This window comes from Eretmochelys imbricata, chromosome 10 (genome assembly GCF_965152235.1).
Source record: "Eretmochelys imbricata isolate rEreImb1 chromosome 10, rEreImb1.hap1, whole genome shotgun sequence".
Lineage (NCBI taxonomy): Eukaryota > Metazoa > Chordata > Testudines > Cheloniidae > Eretmochelys > Eretmochelys imbricata.
In genome coordinates, this window is record NC_135581.1 from 80,977,127 (window position 1) to 81,002,207 (window position 25,081).

At 44.8% G+C, this 25,081-nt stretch overlaps 1 protein-coding gene across 1 annotated transcript; it reads left to right on the forward strand.

Annotated features, from left to right (window-relative positions):
* Nucleotides 1-1,116: 1,116 nt before the first annotated feature.
* Nucleotides 1,117-13,980, forward strand: FEM1B (fem-1 homolog B). Its single transcript, XM_077828350.1, has 2 exons — nt 1,117-2,055; nt 10,522-13,980. The coding sequence occupies exons 1-2, from the start codon at nt 1,808-1,810 to the stop codon at nt 12,155-12,157; spliced, it is 1,884 nt and encodes a 627-aa protein (XP_077684476.1). The 5' UTR covers nt 1,117-1,807; the 3' UTR covers nt 12,158-13,980.
* Nucleotides 13,981-25,081: the final 11,101 nt, after the last annotated feature.

A 25,081-nucleotide genomic window follows, 5' to 3' on the forward strand; every position in this document is an offset into this window, starting at 1 on the left:
GTAATAGCTTATCTAAAGTGACCACTCTCCTTACAATGTGTATGATAATCAAGTTGGGCCATTTCCAGCACAAATCCAGGTTTTCTCACCCTCTGCCCCCCCATACACAAACTCACTCTCGTGCTGGTAATAGACCATCCAAATGGCCCACCTTGATTATCATGCACATTGTAGGGAGAGTGGTCACTTTGGATGAACTATTACCAGCAGGAGAGTGAGTTTGTGTGTGTATGGGGGTGGGGGGTGAGAAAACCTGGATTTGTGCTGGAAATGGCTCACCTTGATTTTCATACACATTGTAGGGAGAGTGGTCACTTTGGATAAGCTATTACCAGCAGGAGAGTGAGTTTGTGAGTTTGTGTGTGTGGTTTTTGGATAAAAAGGGGGGGGGGTGAGAAAATCTGGATTTGTGCTGGAAATGGCCCACCTTGTTTATCATACACATTGTAAAGAGAGTGGTCACTTTGGATGGGCTATTACCAGCAGGAGAGTGAGTTTGTGTATGGGGGGGCGGAGGGTGAGAAAACCTGGATTTGTGCTGGAAATGGCCCAACTTGATGATCACTTTAGATAAGCTATTACCAGCAGGAGAGTGGGGTGGGAGGAGGTATTGTTTCATGGTCTCTGTGTATATAATGTCTTCTGCAGTGTCCACAGTATGCATCCGATGAAGTGAGCTGTAGCTCACGAAAGCTCATGCTCAAATAAATGGGTTAGTCTCTAAGGTGCCACAAGTACTCCTTTTCTTTTTGCGAATACAGACTAACACGGCTGTTACTCTGAAACCGTTCTAGCTCTGTTACTCTTGCCCCGGGCAAGTCCTTTTGCCTCTAGTCTCCCTCCAACTCTATTTGTCTTGTCTAGCTTGACTGTGGGACCCCGCCGTGGGGGGCCATGGCCCTGTGCTGGGGAGGGGCCAGGGCTGCTGGATGGGGCCGAATGGGGGAGCCACCCCTCCCTCCCACTGTCCGCCAGTCCCAGGTCCTGCCGCGGGCCCGCTCCCCGGAACGGTTCTGCTCGGGTCGCGGTTTCCCGGCCGGGATGGATTCCGCGGAGGACGCGGGCACTTCCGCTTTTGTTTCCGGAATCTCAGCGGCCTAGAAGGAGCGCGGGCGGGGGAGGGGAGCGGCCCAGGACACCCTGAGAGAGTCGCGGCTGCTGGCCCTTGCGGGGATCCGTAGCTGGGAGGGTGGGGCTCCACCCTGTCACTCCTGGGAGCTCCCGCTCTCCGAGTCTCTGTCCCCCATCCAGGGTCCCTCCGGGTACCCGTAGTGAGGTCGGGGCGCCGTAGCGAGGGGAAGGGCCGGACCCCCCGCCCTTCCTGGGTCCCTGCCTCCCCCAGGCCTTCTCTGGGGGCCTGTAGCGAACGGGGGGTTCCCGCCCCCTCGCCACCCTCCTGGGTCCCTCCCCCACCAAGCCCCACCTGGGGAGCTTTCCTGGGGGGGCTCCTTGCCCCCCAGCCCCCGTGGCCCTGTCGGGGGGAGTGGGCGCCGAGCCCCACAGCGGTGGTTGCCCTCGGCTGCCCGCCCGCCATGGCACGTGGCACTCTGAGGGGCTGGAGAATGTGGCACTGACAGGGCGTCCTGGGGGCTGTGGGTAGTGGTGGAAACGTGGGTCAGCCTGCGCTGGTGCTGACCCTGAGGGGGCCAGCTGGGCTCTGGTCAGGGCCTGCCCGCATGTGCCCCCCGCCGTGGACCGATTCAGGACGGAGGAGGAAGAGACTTCCCTGGCCTTGGCACCAGCTGCAGCTGGCAGGCCTGAAGGTGGCGGTGGCAGCAGGAGGAGAAGTTGGGAGGAGGAGAAGGCCATGGAAGGCCTGGCCGGCTATGTGTACAAGGCGGCCAGTGAAGGGAGAGTGCTGACCCTGGCTGCCCTGCTGCTCAACCGCTCCGAGAATGACATCAGGTACTTGCTGAGCTACGTCAGCCAGCAGGGTGGTCAGCGCTCCACGCCCCTTATCATCGCAGCCCGTAACGGTCATGCCAAGGTGGTGCGCTTGCTGCTAGAACATTACCGGGTGCAGACCCATCAGACTGGCACGGTCCGCTTCGATGGGTACGTACACGATGCTGATGTCTTTTACTCCTACCTCTTTCAAAGGGGAATGGCAAAGCCAGGATGAAAAGTGAGCTATCTCAGAAACATACGCTGAAAGATCTTGCTAAGTAGACTCTGGGCTGGTCTGCACAACAAAGTTAGATTGTCTTACCTACCTGTGAAAATTTTCACGCCCTCTGCACTGTGATTAAGTTGATCTAATGCCCACTGCAGACACCAGTCGACAGAAGAATTCTGTTGACTTAGCTATCGCCTCTTGGACAGATGGATTTACTACAGCAACGGAAGAACCTTTCCATCACTGTAGTAAGCATCTGTACTACAAGTGATGCAACTGTACCCCTGTAATGTTTCTACTGTAGACATAACCTCTCTGTGTGATTATGGGGAACACACAGCACTTTCCTACCAGGTTCGGAATAGTGGCTGTGAAACTAACTAGGGTTCCCCCCCGCCCCCACCCGTATTCTGCTGGGAAAGCTATTAACAGTGGCAGTGCTCCAGGAGTTGTGTGTCGACTCAGGGAGTCGTCATTCCCTCAGTTCATATTTGCAAGGCTATCTTCCCAACTACGTGGGCAAAGCATGTATTTTTTTTGTTTGAAGAAAGTCTTACCTTCTACAGAATCTAATGGGCTAGCCACAACTCCCCCGGGAAAACTCTGCTTCTGCCTTGGGCAAGTGGCTGTTTTTCAGGATTTACCAGAATGTATTATTCTGTGACATCACTGCTACCATGGGTCACATGGAGCTTTAGGACATGCCCTCAGAGAGGGAAGGTGTGAGCCACATGGATGCTCTACTTGTATGTAACCATCCTCCTTTTCAGATGCTCTAGATATAATTTTAATGCCTCTGGTTCTAGATAAGGTAGACAGTGATTCCTCTCTAAATTACTCCACAAAATGGTATTAGTCTTTTGTATAGTACATTTCATCCCAAAACCTTTTACAAACTACTGTATTATATAAACCATACAGGAGACATCACTTCTCCAACACTAAAGTGCAGTATTCTCTGAAGGGGGTGCTCAACTGCACACAACAGTGTAGGACAGGAAGGGGAGAAAAGTACTCTATTCAACTGAAACTGCATGGGGAGTTTTGGGAGAGACAGTGTAATCACCTGAGCTGGGATTTAGCCAAAACACTCTGGTTAATAATTTTGTTCTTGGAAGTTGTGCTATGGGATCATTCTGGTCACAAAGGGTCAGTTTTCCTTCTCTTGCAAGACATGTCCCCAGCAGCTCAGCACCCTCTGACAAATGCTGTGGTACCAGTTTAATACTTCACTGGAAAGAGAACTGCCAAAATTGAAACATCACCATCACTTCCTGCAGCAGCTGGATCTCACAATCACCAACAGTTGGCCTTGCTTAGCTTTTGGGATGTGACAGGATCACAGCATGAGATGCTATAGCTGCATTTGTAATATGCTGTAGGTCCCTTCTCAGCCCAAATGTAATTAGTTATCAGAAAAAGGACCCTTTTGGTTGTATATGTATCATACAGGGATTTTGTGAGACTTAAATATTTTAAAAGTGCTTTGAAAACCTCCAGTGAAAGCACAAATTCCCCTCTACCTTGCTTACTCTGGCTGTTTAAAGGCATGGGAGATGGTTTTTTTGGCCTCATTGATATCTACATTTTAATGAAGTTTTATTTCTAATTTGGACATTCAGATTTTACGTGATGGTAATTTATTTTTTTAAAAGGTTACTTTAACTCTGAATGCTGGGGCCACAAGAATTTAGTCTTGAGGTATGGAGCATTCTGGACAAGGTTGTATAAGGAGCTAGAGTTCCCACAAACTCAGTTCCTGCATCTTGTCAGCCATTTTACTCTTCCTTAGTTGGGAATACAGAGTAATCTTATGATTTAGACTGAGATAGTTGTGGACTTTACAGCAGTACACCAGCAAGCTAAGTGCATACAGACTGCAGGTGCAGAAGAAACTTTTCTCAAAAGTAAGCTAAAATTCTTGGCTGCTCAACTACCTGGTTTATAGAAAACGACGTTACCTGACCCAAGAGTCTATGGGTTTCAGAGCTCATCAGAGGAGTATTGTGGTTGCTCTGATTCTATTGTTAAAGTGGATTATTTAAACATGTTTATGCAGTTATAGCTGTGTGTTAAATCATATTTGTAAATGGATTTGTTTTGTGCAGTGTGGACAGAGCTATTGCCTGAGGCCTCTTTCTAAATGAATCTTAGTTCCTCAGCTTTTTAGAACCATAGCACTGATGTATTTTAGTTTAGCATGGAATTAATACGATATGCTGAAATTTTACTAGATTATGAATAACACTTGTAATCAACCAAGGTTACCTCTCAGAATGTCTTGATTCTGTGTTCTTGAGTGAATCGTCCTTTCTTCACCTTTGTTACCGCCCTTGTTCTTAAAACTTCTTGTTGCAATGTTGTTCTAGTGTGTTCCAACATGTGTGCACCCATAAATGGCTCTTAAAATAAAAAAGCTGAAATCTCCTGCCCAACCGTATCCATAAAGCTAAAGTTGCCTTAAGAGAAAACTCAGGCTTCACAGATTTGCTTTCTTTATGCTGCCTGTATGCAAAGGAAGAGCTTATTTCAGATACAGGAAGAGAGGGGGAGAGAACATAATGGGTACTGGCTGCTGACTTGCATCTGGCTGTCCACTGATGGCCTGTAGGTACTATATCTAGGCCGTTCCACCAGCCCAGCAGAGAAGCTAAGAGTAATTCCTCTCTGTGGCACTGAGGGAGAGAGGCTGAACCCAAGAATGCTTCTTTTTTATCGTTCTTTTCAAAGTAAAATTCCTTGAGAATGAGTAGAGTGGAGGTGTGTGTGTGGGGGGGTCTCTCCTGTTTTTGAGGTGGAGAAGGGACTCCTGCTCCCAGTCAATGTTTGGAAGGGCCAGGGTGGATTTGATTTAAATCAAATTGTTTTAAATAATGATTTAAATCAAATCACTAGTCAGGAAGACTCGATTTAATCATGGATTTCTACATAAAAGTGCATTCTTGTTGGTTGTTATAACCTTCATACATATTCTTCACAACTCAGAGATAGATGAGACCCAAACTGGGTCTCTTTTATGGCCTGCTGCCATTATAGGTTTTCCCTTCTAGTGAGAGAATGGTATGGTAGATCTCAAATCAATGAAGGCTACGCTCAGAAAGACCTCAGAATTTTTTTATTCTGGAATATGCTGCTCAAACAGTTTCACTTTTCATAGAATCATAGAATATCAGGGTTGGAAGGGACCTCAGGAGGTCATCTACTCCAACCCCCTGCTCAAAGCAGGACCGATCCCCAACTAAATCATCCCAGCCAGGGCTTTGTCAAGCCTGACATTAAAAACTAAGGAAGGAGATTCCACCACCTCCATAGGTAACGCATTCCAGTGTTTCACCATCCTCCTAGTGAAAAAGTTTTTCCTAATATCCAACCTAAACCTCCCCCACTATAACTTGAGACCATTACTCCTTGTTCTGTCATCTGCTACCACTGAGAACAGTCTAGATCCATCCTCTTTGGAACCCCCTTTCAGGTAGTTGAAAGCAGCTATCAAATCCCCCCTCATTCTTCTCTTCTGCAGGCTAAACAATCCCAGCTCCCTCAGCCTCTCCTCATAAGTCATGTGTTCTAGACCCCTAATCATTTTTGTTGCTCTCCACTGGACTCTTTCCAATTTTTCCACATCCTTCTTGTAGTGTGGGGCCCAAAACTTGACACACTACTCCAGATGAGGCCTCACCAATGTCGACTAGAGGGGAACGGTCACGTCCCTCAATCTGCTGGCAGTGCCCCTACTTATACATCCCAAAATGCCATTGGCTTTCTTGACAACAAGGGCACACTGTTGACTCATATCCGGCTTCTTGTCCACTGTAACCCCTAGGTCCTTTTCTGCAGAACTGCTGCCAAGCCATTCGGTCCCTAGTCTGTAGAGGTGCATGGGATTCTTCCGTCCTAAGTGCAGGACTCTGCACTTGTCCTTGTTGAACCTCATCAGATTTCTTTTGGCCCAATCCTCTAATTTGTCTAGGTCCCTCTGTATCCTATCCCTACCCTCCAGCATATCTACCACTCCTCCCAGTTTAGTGTCATCTGCAAACTTGCTGAGGATGCAGTCCACGCCATCCTCCAGATCATTTATGAAGATATTGAACAAAACCGGCCTGAGGACCGACCCTTGGGGCACTCCACTTGATAACGGCTGTCAACTAGACATGGAGCCATTAATCACTACCCGTTGAGCCCGACAATCTAGCCAACTTTCTATCCACCTTATAGTCCATTGATCCAGCACATACTTCTTTAACTTGCTGGCAAGAATACTGTGGGAGACGGTGTCAAAAGCTTTGCTAAAGTCAAGGAACAACACATCCACTGCTTTCCCCTCATCCACAGAGCCAGTTATCTCATCATAGAAGGCAATTAGATTAGTCAGGCATGACTTGCCCTTGGTGAATCCATGCTGACTGTGCCTGATCACTTTCCTCTCGTCTAAGTGCTTCAGAATTGATTCCTTGAGGACCTGCTCCATGATTTTTCCAGGGACTGAGGTGAGGCTCACTGGCCTGTAGTTCCCAGGATCCTCCTCCTTCCCTTTTTTAAAGATGGGCACTACATTAGCTTTTTTCCAGTTGTCCGGGACTTCCCCCAATCGCCATGAATTTTCAAAGATAATGGCCAATGGCTCTGCAATCACATCCGCCAACTCCTTTAGCGCTCTCGGATGCAGCGCATCTGGCCCCATGGACTTGTGCTCATCCAGCTTTTCTAAATAGTCCCGAACCACTTCTTTCTCCACAGAGGGCTGGTCACCTCCTCCCCATGCTGTGCTGCCCAGTGCAGTAGTCTGGGAGCTGACCTTGTTCGTGAAGACAGAGGCAAAAAAAGCATTGAGTACATTAGCTTTTTCCACATCCTCTGTCACTAGGTTGCCTCCCTCATTCAGTAAGGGGCCCACACTTTCCTTGACTTTCTTCTTGTTGCTAACATACCTGAAGAAACCCTTCTGGTTACTGTTAACATCTCTTGCTAGCTGCAACTCCAGGTGTGATTTGGCCTTCCTGATTTCACTCCTGCATGCCCGAGCAATATTTTTATACTCTTCCCTGGTCATTTGTTCAATCTTCCACTTCTTGTAAGCTTCTTTTTTGTGTTTAAGATCAGCAAGGATTTCACTGTTAAGCCAAGCTGGTCGCCTGCCATATTTACTGTTCTTTCTACACATCGGGATGGTTTGTCCTTGTAACCTCAATAAGGATTCTTTAAAATACAGCCAACTCTCCTGGACTCCTTTCCCCCTCATGTTATTTTCCTAGGGGATCCTGCCCATCTGTTCCCTGAGGGAGTCAGTCTGCTTTTCTGAAGTCCAGGGTCCGTATTCTGCTGCTCTCCTTTCTTCCCTGTGTCAGGATCCTGAACTCGACCATCCCATGGTCACTGCCTCCAAGGTTCCCATCCACTTTTGCTTCCCCTACTAATTCTTCCCGGTTTGTGAGCAGCAGGTCAAGAAGAGCTCTGCCCCTAGTTGGTTCCTCCACACTTGCACCAGGAAATTGTCCCCTTCACTTTCCAAAAACATCCTGGATTGTCTGTGCACCGCTTTATTGCTCTCCCAGCAGATATCAGGATGATTGAAGTCTCCCATGAGAACCAGGGCCTGCGATCTAGTAACTTCCATGAGATGCCGGAAGAAAGCCTCGTCCACCTCATCCCCCTGGTCCGGTGGTCTATAGCAGACTCCCACCACGACATCACCCTTGTTGCTCACACTTCTAAACTTTAATCCAGAGACTCTCAGGTTTTCTGCAGTTTCATACCGGAGCTCTGAGCAGTCATACTGCTCCCTTACATACAATGCAACTCCTCCACCTTTTCTGCCCTGCCTGTCCTTCCTGAACAGTTTATATCCATCCTTGACAGTACTCCAGTCATGTGAAAAGGAGTACTAGTGGCACCTTAGAGAGTAACCAATTTATTTGAGCATAAGCTTTTGTGAGCTACAGCTCACTTCATCGGATGCTTCACGGAAGCTTATGCTCAAATAAATTGGTTAGTCTCTAAGGTGCCACTAGTACTCCTTTTTGCGAATACAGACTAACACGGCTGCTACTCTGAAACCAGTCATGTGAGTTATCCCTTGACTGTGCCAGGACTTTCAGTTCTCCCTGCTTGTTTCCCAGGCTTCTTGCATTTGTGTATAGGCATTTGAGATAACTCGCTGATTGTCCCTCTTTCTCAGTATGAGGCAGGACTCCTGCCTTTTCGCGCGCTCCTGTTCGTGCTTTCTCCCGGTATCCCACTTCCCCACTTACCTCAGGGCTTTGGTCTCCTTCCCCTGGTGAACCTAGTTTAAAGCCCTCCTCACTAGGTTAGCCAGCCTGCTTGCGAAGATGCTCTTCCCTCTCTTCGTTAGGTGGAGCCCGTCTCTGCCTAGCACTCCTCCTTTTGTTTCTACTGCCTGTCCCTCCTTTTTCACATTTATCTCCAGACTTCTTCTCCTTGTCCAGATCTATTCCGCCCCCAAAAATCTTCTATTCATTGAACTTTTTGAAACTTTTCACTTTTAGAGAGAGGTAAGGGATTGACTCTGTACACACAAATTTGAAGAGGGACGATAGGGTCAAGGTCTGTTTTTTCTCACCTCTCTCTCTATTTATTTATTTTAAAACATTTTTGCTGTTAACAAGCATGTTATTTCTGGAGACACAAATCCACAGTTTGAGAACTGCAAAACTAAGCATCTCTGATGGTATCTTCTAGATTTAGCAATGAGTCCCATTGGTTAGATAGAAAGATTAACCTAAATGATCTATACAGAAGCCCCTGGAATTACATAAGATTGGGCCCCTAATCCATGAACTATTGGAACTCATTTACAAAACTTTTCTTAAACGTTGCATGAATATATGGTCTCATACTATAGAATTAGAATTTATAATCCCTATTCCATAATGAGATATTTTTGAGCTATAATGTATCTTAATTAAAACTACTGTATCTTTAGATTGTTTTTTCCTCAAAAAGCATTTTATCAAAAAAATCTGATTTAAATTAAAAACGGATTTTTTTTTTTTAAATTTAAAAAAAAACATTGATTTTTATCCACCCTGGGAAGGGCTGTTATCACCACTCTGCTGTTGGATTGAGGAGTCTCTTCTTCTCTACATCACTGTGTGTTTATGGGATGGCTGCGCCCTTTCACTTCTTCCTTGCACAGATTCAGGGATACGTCATTTTGATTCACCGCCTGTTTAAACTTCCTCTCATGCCTCTCTGCATGAGGATAGCCAGGCTAGGGCGTGGGGGGTTTGCTGTGCATTTACTGTTTGTGCTCACTATATCTCCCATCATTCTTGTGAGCCTGACTGCCAAGTTGTGCTAGGGAGTCTGATAGTGCCTGTAATCCCTGCCAAAGTGCAAACTAAGGAAGCCTGGCTCATAACACCCACTTGTCTACTCCCCAAATTCTTGTGTTGTGTATGTGTCCCCCTGGTGCGCCAGGAAAGCACCTCTGTTCATGAACAAGACATTTGGTTGTAGGGCCAGGGCTTGAAATCCTTCCTCACATCTTGTTACAAAAGTAGCTCCATTGATTTCAGAGAGGCTGTTTGTGGAGTAAGAAACTGCTCATGCTGAGTAACGATATCAGAATCTAGCCCTAAGAACTGTCTTTAGACCAAAACTCTGAAGCTTGTCCCTTTGGGTGTCATCTGAGCACTTGAGCATGCAAATACACATGAGTATTCTCGCAAAGTTATTTATGTGCATTTGCAGCATAATTATTAGATCACGTTGGTGTTTTATTATTCAGTTTTAACTCTGGAAAATGCCTGCGCAGGTCTACAAACTGAAATGAAAGATGGTTTTGTCCTTTTGCCATGGTTTGGTTTCCCAGTGAAGTCTGAGATACTGTTTGCATCCATATTGCTGCAATATAAACGTTTCCACGTTCCAGTGCCATTCCAGTGGCCTAGTGAAGTGGAGAAAACATCAGACATTCTCTTTTTAAGTCTGAATTTTATTCTCCTTTTGTAATTCCATGATCTGTAGGTTCGCCTTCCTTTCCTGCATGTCAGTTTATCACAGAAGACAATAATTCTCCTTTTTCTAGTTCTGCTTCTTGGGACCGGGTGGGCCAGTGGAATAAAGCCCTAGAGGAAATTTTCAAAGCAACAGAGGCGAGTCTGTTAATATTAATGGGGTCATGTGGCTCGATCCCTGGCACTGCTTCGAAAATCTCTCTCTCTAACTTTTTTTCTTCAGGACATCTGTGCACTTGCTAATTGCCTTATTTTGTCTTGGCTCTGCTGATAAATATCTTCAAGTATAAAAAGGGAGTGGCTCTAAAATATCTGCCTGTGTTGAATATAAACTTGGGATATTGGTAACATGCTTCTTGCAGACTACTCACATCTGTTACAAAGTGCAGCAGTTTAACTGCCTGTCTTTTGTCTTTACATTTGTAGTTATGTCATTGATGGAGCCACAGCTCTCTGGTGTGCAGCAGGAGCCGGACACTTTGAAGTTGTCAAACTGCTAGTTAGTCATGGAGCCAATGTGAACCACACTACTGTGACCAATTCAACTCCGCTGCGGGCTGCATGCTTTGATGGCAGACTGGACATAGTGAAATACCTGGTGGAAAATAATGCTAACATCAGTATTGCCAACAAGTATGACAACACTTGCCTTATGATTGCAGCTTACAAGGGGCACACAGATGTGGTGAGATATCTCTTAGAACAACATGCTGATCCCAATGCCAAGGCACATTGTGGTGCTACGGCATTACACTTCGCAGCTGAAGCTGGCCATTTAGAGATTGTCAGAGAGCTGGTCAAATGGAAATCTGCAATGATGGTGAATGGCCATGGAATGACTCCATTAAAAGTAGCTGCTGAGAGCTGTAAGGCAGATGTAGTTGAACTTCTTCTTGCTCATGCGGATTGTGACAGAAAAAGTAGAATTGAAGCTTTGGAACTTCTGGGTGCATCGTTCGCAAATGACAGGGAAAATTATGATATAATGAAGACTTATCACTATTTATATTTAGCAATGCTGGAGAGGTACAGAGACAGTGAGAACATCATTGAGAAAGAGGTTCTTCCACAAATCGAAGCTTATGGAAACAGAACTGAATGCAGAACTCCTCAGGAATTAGAATCTATTCGGCAGGACAGAGATGCCCTTCACATGGAAGGCCTCATAGTGCGTGAACGAATTTTGGGCTCGGACAATATAGATGTTTCGCATCCTATTATTTATCGTGGGGCTGTTTATGCAGATAACATGGAGTTTGAACAGTGTATCAAACTATGGCTTCATGCATTGCATTTGCGGCAGAAAGGTAATAGGAATACCCATAAGGATCTCTTGAGGTTTGCTCAAGTCTTCTCTCAGATGATACACTTGAATGAGCCTGTTAAAGCCAAGGACATAGAAAGTGTTTTGAGGTGTAGTGTCTTGGAAATAGAACAAGGAATGTCCAGGATTAAAAGCAACCAAGACACTGACATCCACACAGCCATGGACAACTACGAATGCAATATTTTTACCTTCTTGTATTTGGTGTGCATCTCAACCAAGACTCAGTGCAGTGAAGAAGAGCAATCTCGAATCAACAAGCAGATATATAACTTGATTAATCTTGATCCCAGAACTCGGGATGGGTCCAGTTTGCTGCATCATGCTGTCAACTCCAGTACACCAGTAGATGACTTCCACACAAATGACGTCTGCAGCTTTCCAAATGCACTTGTCACCAAGCTCCTGTTAGACTGTGGTGCTGAAGTGAATGCTGTGGACAGCGAAGGAAACAGTGCACTTCACATCATTGTCCAGTACAACAGACCCATCAGTGATTTTTTGACTTTGCATTCGATTATCATTAGTCTGGTGGAGGCTGGTGCTCATACAGACATGACAAATAAGCAGAAGAAGACTCCTCTTGATAAAAGTACAACTGGGGTGTCTGAAATACTCCTTAAAACTCAAATGAAGCTGAGCCTCAAGTGCCTGGCTGCCCGTGCAGTACGGATCTATAACATAAGCTACCAAAAGCAGATCCCCAGAACTCTGGAAGAATTTGTGGAGTTTCATTAGGCCACATAAAATCTTTCAAGGTGGTGCTACTCGGAGAAGACTTAAATCACAGACAATAGAAAACATGTGCATAGATTAGTTTTCTCCACATTTGTGTTTTTTTTCCCCTTTGCATTCAGTCTTCAGCCTCTGTTCTCAAACAGATCTTGGAAAAAGCCACATTGCTTGGATGTAACTACAATCTGGTGTCTGAAAAGGTGGTCACTCTTTTTTGATAATGGGCCAATTTATTTTTAATCTTTTAAAAAACAAAATGAAAACAAACACCAAATGTAACAAGCACAAAATATTGTTTCAAATATGCCCATTCATTCATGAGTTACAGCTGAGAATGCTTTAAACAGCCACTTCAAAAGATGTTTCTGTTAAAAAGCCCGTGCCACCACATTATCTCTGCTGCAAATGTGTAGATTTAAAATTTTCTTGGGACAAGGAAGGAAAAAAAAGAATTTAAAAGTGTCTTGTAGTTGGGTGATAAGTCCCAATATACAGAGCAATCCAGGGCTCTCATTTCTTACCACCTTTTTATGCCATTCAGTTAACACTGAAGCGATCTGTAACATTTTAAACGATTCCTATTCTTTTTTTGAAATGTCAGCCACAATTATCGATAGCTGTAGGAGTACGGGGAGGCTCTATTAGGAAATACAGGTTTAAATTCAACTCTATGAATATGCTGAGATAGTAATTGTTGAATAATCATGGTCTTCATTTATTCTAGCACATCTGTCCAAATATCAATCAAATTTCTTTTTACGCAACAAGCCACTCGTTTATAAATATCATGAATAGATACCTAGAAAACGAATTGTGTGTGTATGTTCATGGCCCCTAACATTTCAAATCGCTTTTAAATTTTTTGTCATTTTAATGCTTAACATTCAACATTTTGACTCAGTTTTTAAAACTGCACTCCAGAATTCCAAATGCTGTGTCTTCCTAATGGAGCAGTCTTTCATCGAAGGTTCCCCTTTGCCTAGGTGTCTTCCTTTAAGTGTGGTGATGATGATGATCAGAACCAACTTTCCAATAAGCATGGAATTTGTGTCTCTGACTCAGTTTAAATTTTTTCATGATTTTTATTCCTTTCATTATGAAAACTTACCGTAAAATTGTTTTTTTAAATCATCCTATAAATAAAAGAACATTTTATGATGAGAAGTAACTGATTGTATAATATCTGTTACTTGAGAAGGTACTTCTCCTTGGCAGAAGTTGCAGCAGTAAAATGTCACTTGTTTTGACGGGCTACTGAAAATTCTGTTTATTATTTTAAACAGGGCTTTTTAATTGTCAGACAATGAAATAATGTTCTGTATTTTTTTAAAACAATCTGAGTAGAACTTCAGGCAAGATCTGGGCACACGTTTTCATTTGTATTTCAAATAAATAAACACTGAATGTGAAATTAGTTTGTAATTCTAATTTTTGGCTAGTGCCAACCAGAACAATGCTGCTCAGATTGTATAGTGCTGTAAATATAGACTGTTGTGTGTCTCTTGAAAAGGAAAAAGCTTTAACTTGCAAGCTTCTCAGTCTGCCAGAGTGAAAACAAAATCCTCAAATGAGAAATGTGTTTGTAATTTGTATCTCATGTAGTTTCAACCATAGTGTGAAAAACCAACAGTTGCAATTCAGTGTTTCAGGAAAGATGACAAAGCCAAACTCAATCACCTACGGCCTTAAAACAAATGCAGCACCACAGAACCTTTCACGGAATAGGCAGGAAGGTGATAGTGTTCCTGTAATTTTGTACTTTGCATGTCTTCCTCTGCCCATCTGAAATGTACCAACAATCTGAAAAAAAAGAAAAGGAGTACTTGTGGCACCTTAAGAGACTAACCAATTTATTTGAGCATCAAATGCTCAAATAAATTGGTTAGTCTCTTAAGGTGCCACAAGTACTCCTTTTCTTTTTTTTGCGAATACAGACTAACACGGCTGTTACTCTGAAACAACAATCTGAAGTTTCACATAATCTTAAATTTCTGTTTTGCTAAGATTTTATTATGAAGATTTCTAGCCTGGTTGTTAGACACCCACAAGGGGTTTTAACTTACTGTTGCCAGAAAGTTTTTAAAGCTCATATGTTTGAGTCTGATCCAATGGATGACAAATGTCCTCAAGCCCCCTGAGGCCAATGGCTTCTCAGCACCTTGCGGTAAGATGTCCATTATAGCTAAAGCCTCAAGCCCTTCCTTGCTGGAGTACATGAAGAACAAATACCAGATGCTACATATTATGGCGGTAAAGTTAGTGGTGGCTGATATATTTTAACACCAGCTAAAATAAGCAGATAGATGAATCAGTGTGTGTGTTGGGGAAAAAAACCTCAGTCTCTTGTTATAATGTGCCATCTACATCAAATAAGTTATTTGGACACTTTGCTACACCTCAGTACACATTTATAATGTGTATAATTAATGTAAGACTAAAGAGTTCTTGAAACCCAGTTGACTAGGGAAGAGAGGACTGAACACTGGTTCTATACTAATAGTGTGTGTGTGACATGCTGCTGGCAAAATAGCTAGGCAGTAGTTAACAGTTGACTGCTTTATGAATTGCTCGAAAGGCACTGGTTACAGTTTATGTGCTGTTAATTAAGACAGCACATCGTTGCACTATTTTCCTCAGGATGTGATTCTGATGTGTAAAATAATCTACATGATGTATTCTTGTGAAATATCTGCATAAAACCATTCTTGGAACAAACACATGCCTGAGATTTCTGTAGATGAAATTGTTAGTTACATGAAACTCCTCTACAAATCATTCTGCTATGTAATAGAAAACAAAATTACCCCAAATGTTCTGGTGGAAAAGGTGGTGGTCTTATATCTCAGTTTGCAATTTGTGTTCTGCTAATTTCCACCTTTGGTTCCATTGCATCCTATTCTAGGGTCCTTCGCCCATACTTCAGTATGTGGAAAGCTGCAGAGAAAATATGCCATTATCCAAGAGCAATAATACGACTTGGCATTTATATAGCTCATGTGGCTCTCCAAGCACTGTATAAAAATGAGCAAGTGTTATTAGCCCTATTTTATGGACTGGGGAATTGATGCACAGTACTGAACGGTCTGAACTAAAGTCCTCTGAAATCAATGAAATGATTCCTATCGACATCATCGGGCTTTGGGTAAGGCACAAGGTCTAACACAGTGAGTCTATAGTGGAGTTCGTGACTCCTGATGCCATACTCAGTTTGCAAGACAGTCCTTTTGGTTGCAGCCCTAGGTCTTGGTAATGGCCATGGTCATATGAAGTGTTAACTGATTTCAACTAATGTTGCCTTCAGGGGGATCTGAAAGCTCTTACAGAATCAGTCCCACTTAGCTTCACATTAGAGCAGCTGACTTGGCTGGAGATACTTTGGTGGAGAGGACGATACACACGGATGGATGATACACACCGAAACTTCCCATAGCTGTCCCTCAGACTTAACCAAATTGTTGATGGTTCATTAGATACCAACTGACAGCATCAGAAATGTTGGCCAAAGGGTGCTGTAGGCATGATGGACAGAGGCATCCAGGAGACATTCTACTCTAGAAACTTATTTGTGAAGCGATTTTGGGGAACATTTTGAGGCACTTATTTTTTTTTCATTTGGCTTTATGCAGACTGTGTATGGTCTTTATAAAAATCCACCCTGAGTTCCTGTATACATTCCTTCCACCAGGAAAAGGCGTTTTACATTTGTTCTCGGAAAGTGATCGACTGAAGGGCTGTAGTTGTTAGGTTTGATTATAAATGTTTCTGGGTTTAGAGAGTTTGTATGACAGAGATGCAAGCTTTCAGAATGCTGCTGTCAGTCAACTGGAGGTGGCGTAGATATCAAGCAAACTTTTGGGTGTATTCACTGAAGGCTCCTGGATGTCATTTGGAGAGTGCCATTCACTCAACTCCTCAGATACCAATGGAGAGAGATGGCTCCCCTAAAATACTTGTTCATGATGAGAGCGGGAGTGCAACAGAGCTGGGACAGATACACATCTCTGATCTTTCACAACCACCATGCTCTTAGTTTTGAGTCAGCTGAGCTCAAAACCGTGGTCCTGAGCTGCTGATCCTCATAACTGTTGAGTAGAGCCCGACCTAGTGTTGCCAACTCTAGCAATTTTATTGTCTCATGCTATTAAATGCTTTTTAAAGTCTCAGCTCCTGGAGGCATGTGATTATGTGACAGTCTCAGCTTTCATTTTTTTTATAAAGGTAAGTTTCTAGCCTTCATGGTTGTGGAGAAAATGTGACCTGTGTGCACCTTAAAGGCCCAAACAGTTGAAGGAAATGGAAAGGATCCCAAGTGTAGTGTGTGTGTGTGTGTGTGTGTGTATATAATAAAAAAAATTTTAATGCAATCTCACAATTTTTGGATGGGCCTGACTCATAAATTTTGAACACTAGGGGTCAGCAATACTTCTTCCCATCCACTCTTCCTAAGTGGGGGGAGAGAGACTGTATTGCAGCAATCCAACAATTCACAAGGATTGATTGTTCTAATGATGGCGTCATTCTATTGTGCATCGTTGTGACTGTTTCTTTTAATTTAATAGTGCTTGTAAAATAGTACAGCTTGTGATAGGCCTATTGATGATTTGTGACTCACATTTTATCACAGGTTTCAGAGTAACAGCCGTGTTAGTCTGTATTCGCAAAAAGAAAAGGAGTACTTGTGGCACCTTAGAGACTAACCAATTTATTTGAGCATGAGCTTTCGTGAGCTACAGCTCACTTCATCAGATGCAATGAGATTCAATCGGATTTTATCACGTTTCAAGTCCTTACTTATTTACATTTCTAGTGTTGGTAGATAAGGTGTGATAGCTCAGGAAAAGTTATTGGGGAATAGGAATCTTTTAATAAAGAATGCATTTTGTTTTTAGGAAACATAAAATTTTGGATCAACAGTTTCAGCTTGAGGTTTCAATAGTTCCTATTGAGTCTGATCCTTTGCCCTTTACATTTACCTAGCACCTCCTCAGGCACCAGAGCCTATTACAGCTAGTACGTGGGGAAGGCCCTGAGCGGGGAGTCAGCTGCATGCTGCTGCAGATTGTAGAAGTGGGGCCGATGTTCATAGCTTTTCTCTCATGGGTAATATTGCCTTTTAGTTTCAAAGCAGAGCCCCTCTACTTGCAAAGCTGAAAAGACTTAACAAAAAGTGAGATTTAAAATCTACTAAGCCACTCCAAAATGTGGTGTGTGCCCTCTTAAATGGATTGGGAACAAGTGTGAGCTAACCTGTAGTAAGGCATTCTACAACTGAAGTAAGGGTGTCTACATTATATTTTGTACTAGTTTAACTAAACTGCTGTAATCTAAACTGTTGCAACTTCTGTCCATAAACAAGGCCCCAGTTTCAGATGAGGGTCTGTGAATCCATATTACTTGGGTTAAATATCTTTTGCAAGTGAATGCTTGGATTTGAATGGATAGAAGTGTTGGCATTCTTAAAATCACCACCACGATTAAACATTAAGAAACAAGAGGGTTTGTATTATGCTCCAGTAAGGCACACGCTGGTGTTATTAGCCACCAGCATGCGGTACTGTTACCCCTTAATAAATGCTGGACTGTGAAAAACGGGCATTTCTAAAGAAAACATGTACGAGGATAAATACAGCTAAGCTGCAGAAATATGTTTCAGGGTAAGGTTAGAGGTAAGAAACCAGTTCCCTAAAACAACCCTTTTTCAAACGGGAGACACTTCCTTATGGATGCTGCTCGTTCGCTACCACCCGCTGCTCGTCTCAGCCAGTGAAAAGCCAGGACCCCAGCCTCACTTCTGTTGAGAGACTCTTGTGCTTTCGAGTTCCCGGGACTCGAACCTTTGAAGGGCCAGTATCACAGCAGGGCGCACGGGTGGTGGTTTCCAGCCCCCCTAAATCAGCTGTTCTATTAAAATGTTCAAAGCATCCTGGGATCATTTCTCGCAGCCAGGTTTTTGCCCCAGCTCAGCCTCAAGTGTGGCTGGGGGTGAGTCGGCACCATTAGCAGCTGCTGAAGGGGGTGGTGCTGCCCTTGAAGAGAGGTGTGATGAGTAAGCATGGAGAAGCTCTTACCAACTGGCCGTGGCTGAGGCTGAATACAAAGCTAGGTATAGATCTGATACCCAGCATCCAGCCATGCCCTCCCCAGCTCCTGCAGGGCTGAGCGCCCACCTTCCTGGCCCGGCTTAGTTAAAAATCACTCTCATTCAGCGACACCCTCAGAGAAGGGGCTCCACCACAGCATTTTAGGGGTGGTTTATTTCCTTTGCCTGGGCCATTCTCACGGGGAGGGCCAGGGGACGGGGTAGTTCCTTTGTTTTGCTTTCCACCAAATGCTAGGGAAGCTGGGGGCCAGGCCAGGCCCTCCGTCTGCTGCTGTGTCTCCTGCAGTCACCCAAGCCCAGTTTGTTGCTCTCAGGGGTGTCTCTGGGAAGCGCTGCAGAAGGGGCACAGCCGTGGGAGGAGCAGCTGCCCCCCCGTGCCCGGGGGGAGGGAGAGAGGGAAGCTGCAGAGGACGAGGAAGAAAGGGGGGCGCAAGCTGAACGGGACGGGAGGGAGATGAGGACAAGATTACAGTGTGGAGAGACGCGAAGGGGGACTTTGTGCTGGGAACAAGGGGCAAATGCTGTGACGGGGCTGGAACAGGGCGAAGCAGCACATCTGCCTCCCTCCTACCCCAGCGCTGGGATGCTGCCAAGGATGCTGTGTCGCTGGCCAAGGAGGGCGGGGGGGTAAGAATGATTTCCCGAGCCCCAGACTTTCTGGTGCATCTAGCACAGGGGTGGCCAACCTGAGCCTGAGAAGGAGCCAGAATTTACCAATGTACATTGCCAAAGAGCCACAGTAACACGTCAGCAGCCCCCCCATCAGCTCCCCCCACCCCAGGTCCCAGTGCCTCCCACCCCCTCGCTGCACCTCCTGATCAGCTGTTTCGTGCAGGAGGCTCTGGGGAGGAGGAACAAGGGCATGGCAGGCTCGGAGGGGGAGGGGGAGCAGAGCCAGGGGTTGAGCTGTGAGCACCCCCCGGCACACTGGAAAGTTGGCACCTGTAGCTCCAGCCCCGGAGTCGGTCGGTGCCGCTACAAGGAGCTGCAGATTAACAAATTTGTGCTGGACATGGCCCACCTTGATTACCATGCACGCTGTAGGGAGAGTGGTCACTTTGGATGAGCTGTCACCAGCAGGAGAGTGAGTTTGTGTGTGTGGTTTTTGGGAGGGGGGTGAGAGAACCTGGATTTGTGCAGGAAGCGGCCCACCTTGATTACCATACACATTGTGTAGAGAGTGGTCACTTTGGATGGGCTATCACCAGCAGGAGAGTGAGTTTGTGTGGGGGGGCAGAGGGTGAGAAAACCTGGATTTGTGCTGGAAAGGGCCCAACTTGATGATCACTTTAGATAAGCTATTACCAGCAGGACAGTGGGGTGGGAGGAGGTATTGTTTCATGGTCTATGTGTATATAAAGTCTGCTGCAGTTTCCACGGCATGCATCCGATGAAGTGAGCTGTAGCTCACGAAAGCTCATGCTCAAATAAATGGGTTAGTCTCTAAGGTGCCACAAGTCCTCCTGTTCTTTTTAAGGGCAAATTAGTTCACAAACCTGCTACTCTGCAGTGTCCACCCAACCCAACCCCTGCTGTGCCCCCAGGGGTCCCAGAGCTCCAGCTGCAGCCTGAGTGAACGGCTACAAAGAGCCCCCTTGTGCCAGCCGGCACAGGCCACTGGTGGGTGTGCAATTGCAGTGGAGCCAAGGCCCTGTGTAGACAAACCCTAGGCCTGGAGGGTTTTTTCCCGCCACCATGCAGCCCAGTGATGACACATGGTGAGCATCTGTGTTACAAATGGGAACCATTTTCTCTACTTGGATTACAAATTTAGTCCCGAGGCAGGGGAGAGGCGCGTGGGTGGGGAACAGTGTGGCGCCCTGGCCTAGTTGTCTGTTAGTCAACTGCAAACATTTTGCCCCCCTCTGGCCTGTTGGTTCATGGCAATGATTAAATGCAACAGCTCGTTCCACATGCCAACTAGGCAGGCTCGCAAATTTAAAACCTGCCCCCCCCCCCATATGACGAAGGCGATATGCCTGTGTGGACAGTGTGACAAGTGGCTATGTTTGCAGGGGTGGTGGGTATCAATGGCCAGGGCAGGCTAAGCCTCCCCTAACCCAGGGTATCGTCCCCGCCCAGGGCCTGGGACAGCTTGGACTGGCCCAGGGGTCGGGGCAGCCAGCGTGACTGGGGCAGGCCGGGCAGTGGCCTGGGTTCAGGGCAGCTGGGGCGGGGTGGGGGGGGGAAACTCATTACGTGCGCCAGGTTACACGGGGCTGGAGGCCTGCTGGGGCCAGCGGCTGTGTTACGTTTGTTCCCCTTTCCAGGCAAGCTGGAGCAGTCCTTGGGCCCGCAAGAGCAGGCGAATGCCCCTGTAGGCTGTGGTTAGGGCACTCTCTGGGGCGAAGCAGGTGCCGGTCCCTGCTCTCTCAAACAGCAGCTTGCAGGTCATTGGTTGGCTGGCGATCCCTAGCAAGCAGACGGGCCCCTCTTGGGGGCTTGGTGGCAGGGAGGCCTTTGTTCCCTCCCCCCCAGGCACTATGATCGGCTGCCTCCGGAGAGCTCCAGGCGCACTGAATGTAGGCGTAAAACGCTCATATAATGGAGCTACAAGCCAGCTTGCTAAGGTCTGGCTGGGTTCCAGACACACCGGCACAGTGTAGGAGGAGACACAGAAAGGCCTGCTAGGGCAGCCTGCATTGCCTATGAACGTGAGACCAGCAGTCTGGGTTCACCCGGCACGCACCCAGCTAAGTGCTGGAGAGTCAGAACCAAAGTGGGCACAATAGCCAGGCAGCAAGGGGTGCGGGGGGGGGGTGGGGTGGCAGCTGTGCTTGAAAAGCCTGACATCACCTCTCCAACGGACTGCTGCTTACTACCGCTGGGGTGCACTGTGCATTTTCATTAAGCTTCAGCGTTTGCTGGCTTGGGTTTTAAGAGAAAAGCTAACAGTTTAAAAGCTAATGGTGACCTTGGTGTGCAGCAGCTTTAAATAACCATCTGGCATTGAGAAAGTGGATAAGGAAGTGTTATTTACTCCGTCACATAACACAAGAACCAAGGGTCACCCAATGACTACTGTCGGCACACAAGACACTGGGCTAGATGGACCGTTAGTCTGACTCTGTATGGCCGTTTTTAATGTTCTTAACCAAACAAAAAGGCGCGTAGAATTAAACAGAAAAGAGGGCATCAGTTTGGAGCTGGGGCTACACTTTTTTGGCATGGGTCCCTCTAAACTTGGCCACCATTCCTAACCCTTTGTAAAACAGGCTGCAAGGGACCTATGCACTTGCCCTCTAGCCCATTCATGCTGCTCCAATAGCTTAAAAGGGCCGTAAAAGCAGCAGATCGCCTCTGTTAGCAAAGGGGCTTTCTTGGCAAGGTGCACTGCTGGAATGGCCTTGTGCTCCAGGTACTCTGAGCTGATGCAACAGCCCCCTGGGTGCCTCTGCAGTCAAAAATAGGTTAGAGCAGCATTAAGGCTGCTCTAACATATCCTGAGGACAATGCAAAAAAACAACCAAGCCCTTTAGATGCCCCTTCTGTGTGCCTGCTCAAACAGACCAGAGAACTGGGGCCTTGGCGTACAAAGGTTATGAGCTGTTGCTTCATTCATCATGGCCACTATGCTTGTCTCCACCACTGGTCTCTGAACAGTAACTTCATTCCATGCGCTTCTGAGACACCTTGAGAACGAAAGGTGCGGCGTGAAACCAAATTCTATTTGCTAACATTGCAGGGACAGCCCAATTCTTGCTGAGTTGATTTCAGCAGCACCACGACAGAAGAAAATGTGAAAAAATAAATAGTCAAAGCTGAACATTAAGACCATGTACACAAATCTTCAAATTGTATTTCCCAGCAGTTCAGTGTTACAAAGTAGAGCTGCACATTTCAAAGCATATTTACATACCCTGTGTACAAGCACATTGTTTGCATATTTTACAGCAGTGGCAAGTTTTGGCAAAGCATGTCCATCAAATTGGAAACTTGCTAACCATGTAACTAGCACTTGCCAGCGAAACTTTTCCTATATACACGAGCAATGTGAACTTCAGATGCAGCTCATTAGAATGAGGCACTGGCCAGACATCTTGCAATCCCAAAGAAGATGGTAGCGCTTCTTTTTGTTCTTTATGAGACTGGTGGAATACATCAGAAAAGCTTTTATTTTCCCATGATTAGTATAGTATACGCAAGAACTGATCGGATGATCGTTTTCTTTTGTTTTAAGGAACAGAATTAATACGAAGTCGCGACGTTTCATCCGTTTGGTTGTCAGTGGAAAGACCCCAACCCACAGCAATACTGGGTATTCTGTTTACACTGTTGCTTATTCACTATTGGTCTTATTCTGTGCCCACCGAACGAAGTGGCAAAGTGCCAATTGACTTCAATGGTGCAAAATCAGGCCCCAGTGAATTTTGACCTGGAGGTATTTTCTATTTCGTGTAGATTGACGTTATTTAAAATATGGGGGAAATGCTAATGATAAGCTAAAGTTTTGGATTTGAAAAAGAAAATTAATTTTCTCGTCACCAACATCTGAAATGAACAAGCTACTGGTTTGTTTGTTTGTTGGGGTTGGTTTTTTTGGTTGGTTTTGATGTTGGTCAAAGAGAGAGGTCGTGTGAGGATGAAGTGATGACTTCAATGTTCTTTACACAGCCTTCCATTTAAATACTTTCAACATGATTATTTTGCAAGATTTCTGAAAATTGATTACGCAGAGAAGGGGGAAAAAAAACGATGTACAATGGCCAATATTTTAGTTAAGGCAGCTCAATAAGAAAATGCATTCTTGTGATGGGAAACATTTGCTATTCCCAATCTAATATTGAATTAAAGGGACAATGTCAGGTCAAAAATCTCCATTCAGTTTTGTAAAACAGGCACCCCCATGCTAATCATTCACAAAGCCTAAAACTAACATAGCTAGTCCCATTCTTTGTTTAAAATCGCCAGTGGAAACAGACGTAAATACACAACTCCCTGAAGCAGTTGCATCCCCATTACAGGCTTGGGCTAGTGCAGGAGAACATGAAAGTAAAAATGACTAGAAATAATGAAACTGACTAGACTTTCCCTTGCTCAAGCTGAGAAATGCAAAACGCAAGAAAAGTCAATTAGATTTGTTTTTCAGTTTAAATAACCTAAAGTTTTAACACAACGATAAGGCCCAAAGGATCTGATCCTGCAACATGTGTATGGATGGGCCCACAATGGGATACTCATGCTTAGGGTGACCAGATAGCAACTGTGAAAAAAATGGGATGGGGGTGGGAAGATAATAGATTATATAAGAAAAAGTCCCCCAAAATGGGACGGTCCCTTTAAAAGTGGGACATCTGGTCACCCTACTCATGCTGCAAGCGTAAACATTTAGTTTTTTCAACCTGACAGTGTCCCTTTAAAAGAAGGCTTCTATATATTCATTCTGGAAAATACATTTATTGTCAAAATAAATAAAGGCAGAACTAGTATAATCATAGTCCCGCTTTCCACTCTATGCTAAAGGCACGTGAACAATTCAGTCCAATTCTAGATGATAATTGGTGAAAATGGGTTAGCACAGAATGGTAGTTGAAACTATGAATTTTTAAACCTTAAAAAATACTAAAACAGTATTTAACAGACTTTATTACACATCGGGTGGGCATCTGCTTTCTTTCTTTTCAATCATAAAGTTAATATTAGCATAAATAATTATATTATGCAAAAGAAAAGATTTTTGTCAAACAGCACTGATCATCTCTGCATTACACAAAGTATATACAATTATAATACACATTCCGATTCCTGTTGCACGTATACTCTTTGAAATTGCACAGTTTGTAGAAAACACTTCAAACTGGTTTTTTGATGTTTTTTTGTGTTTAAACAGGTAAATATTTTCAGAATAAGTATATACAGCTGGACACTGAAGTTTTGCATTAAGGTGCTTTAATTTGCTATTAACTGTTTTCAGTGCATTAAAAAGAAAGCAAATTAAAATCTCTCCGTTAAACTGCTCCACTCAGAAAATGTAAAACACTTGGGGATCTGTGGCTTTATAATGGCCTGAGCCAGCTCCGCTTTGCTTCAGTGGGAGCTCCACTGAACCCTGCATTATTAAATTTTGATGCACAACATGAATTTAACAAATGTGTAACTTGTTCAATGTATCTGTTCACTATTTGGATAGGATTTTTAGTCTCTTTCTTCCTCACTGGAGAAATCTTATTTCCTCAGGCAAATCATGCAGGTGGGGAATTCACATGTGGCATTTTACTGACAAGTCCGCCCAGTTTGAATAATCCAAATGTTAACCTTTAATATGAGGTATCTCAAAAGTATTGTTTAGTAGCAGTAGCAGCCTCAAAAGAGTGCTCTGCACAAGGTCCATTCCCTCAAACTATTTTGGAACACACACTACCCACAGTGTGTGAGGCCATTTCAATGAACAAAGAATAAATGCAGGTTTACTGTTGCTACAGCTTAACAGTTGGGAACTGGACTTTCTACGTCTTTCAGCTAGAACGTCTCTCAAATCCCATCCCTAATGCAGATTAAGAAATTCAAGAACAGGAGGTGCAATTAATCAGTGGGATTTTATACATGAAAATTAGCTACTGTAAATCTCCTGAGATTTCACCCTAATCTCACAGCTCTCGCAATTACTCTGGCTTGCTTGTTTCTTAGATCTGTAGCATGTCATTAAACTTGCAATCCCCAGCATAAAAAAATTAATCATAACGACCACCCCTATTCTGTTGTTGCCCTTACTTCTCTCTCTCTCTCTCTCTCTCTCTCTCTCAGATATGCATAGCTGCCTGTGGCCAGGCAGAACAGAGCTATTTAAAACCAGTTTGAAGTACCTTTTGATGCTTGTGCTCCTGTGG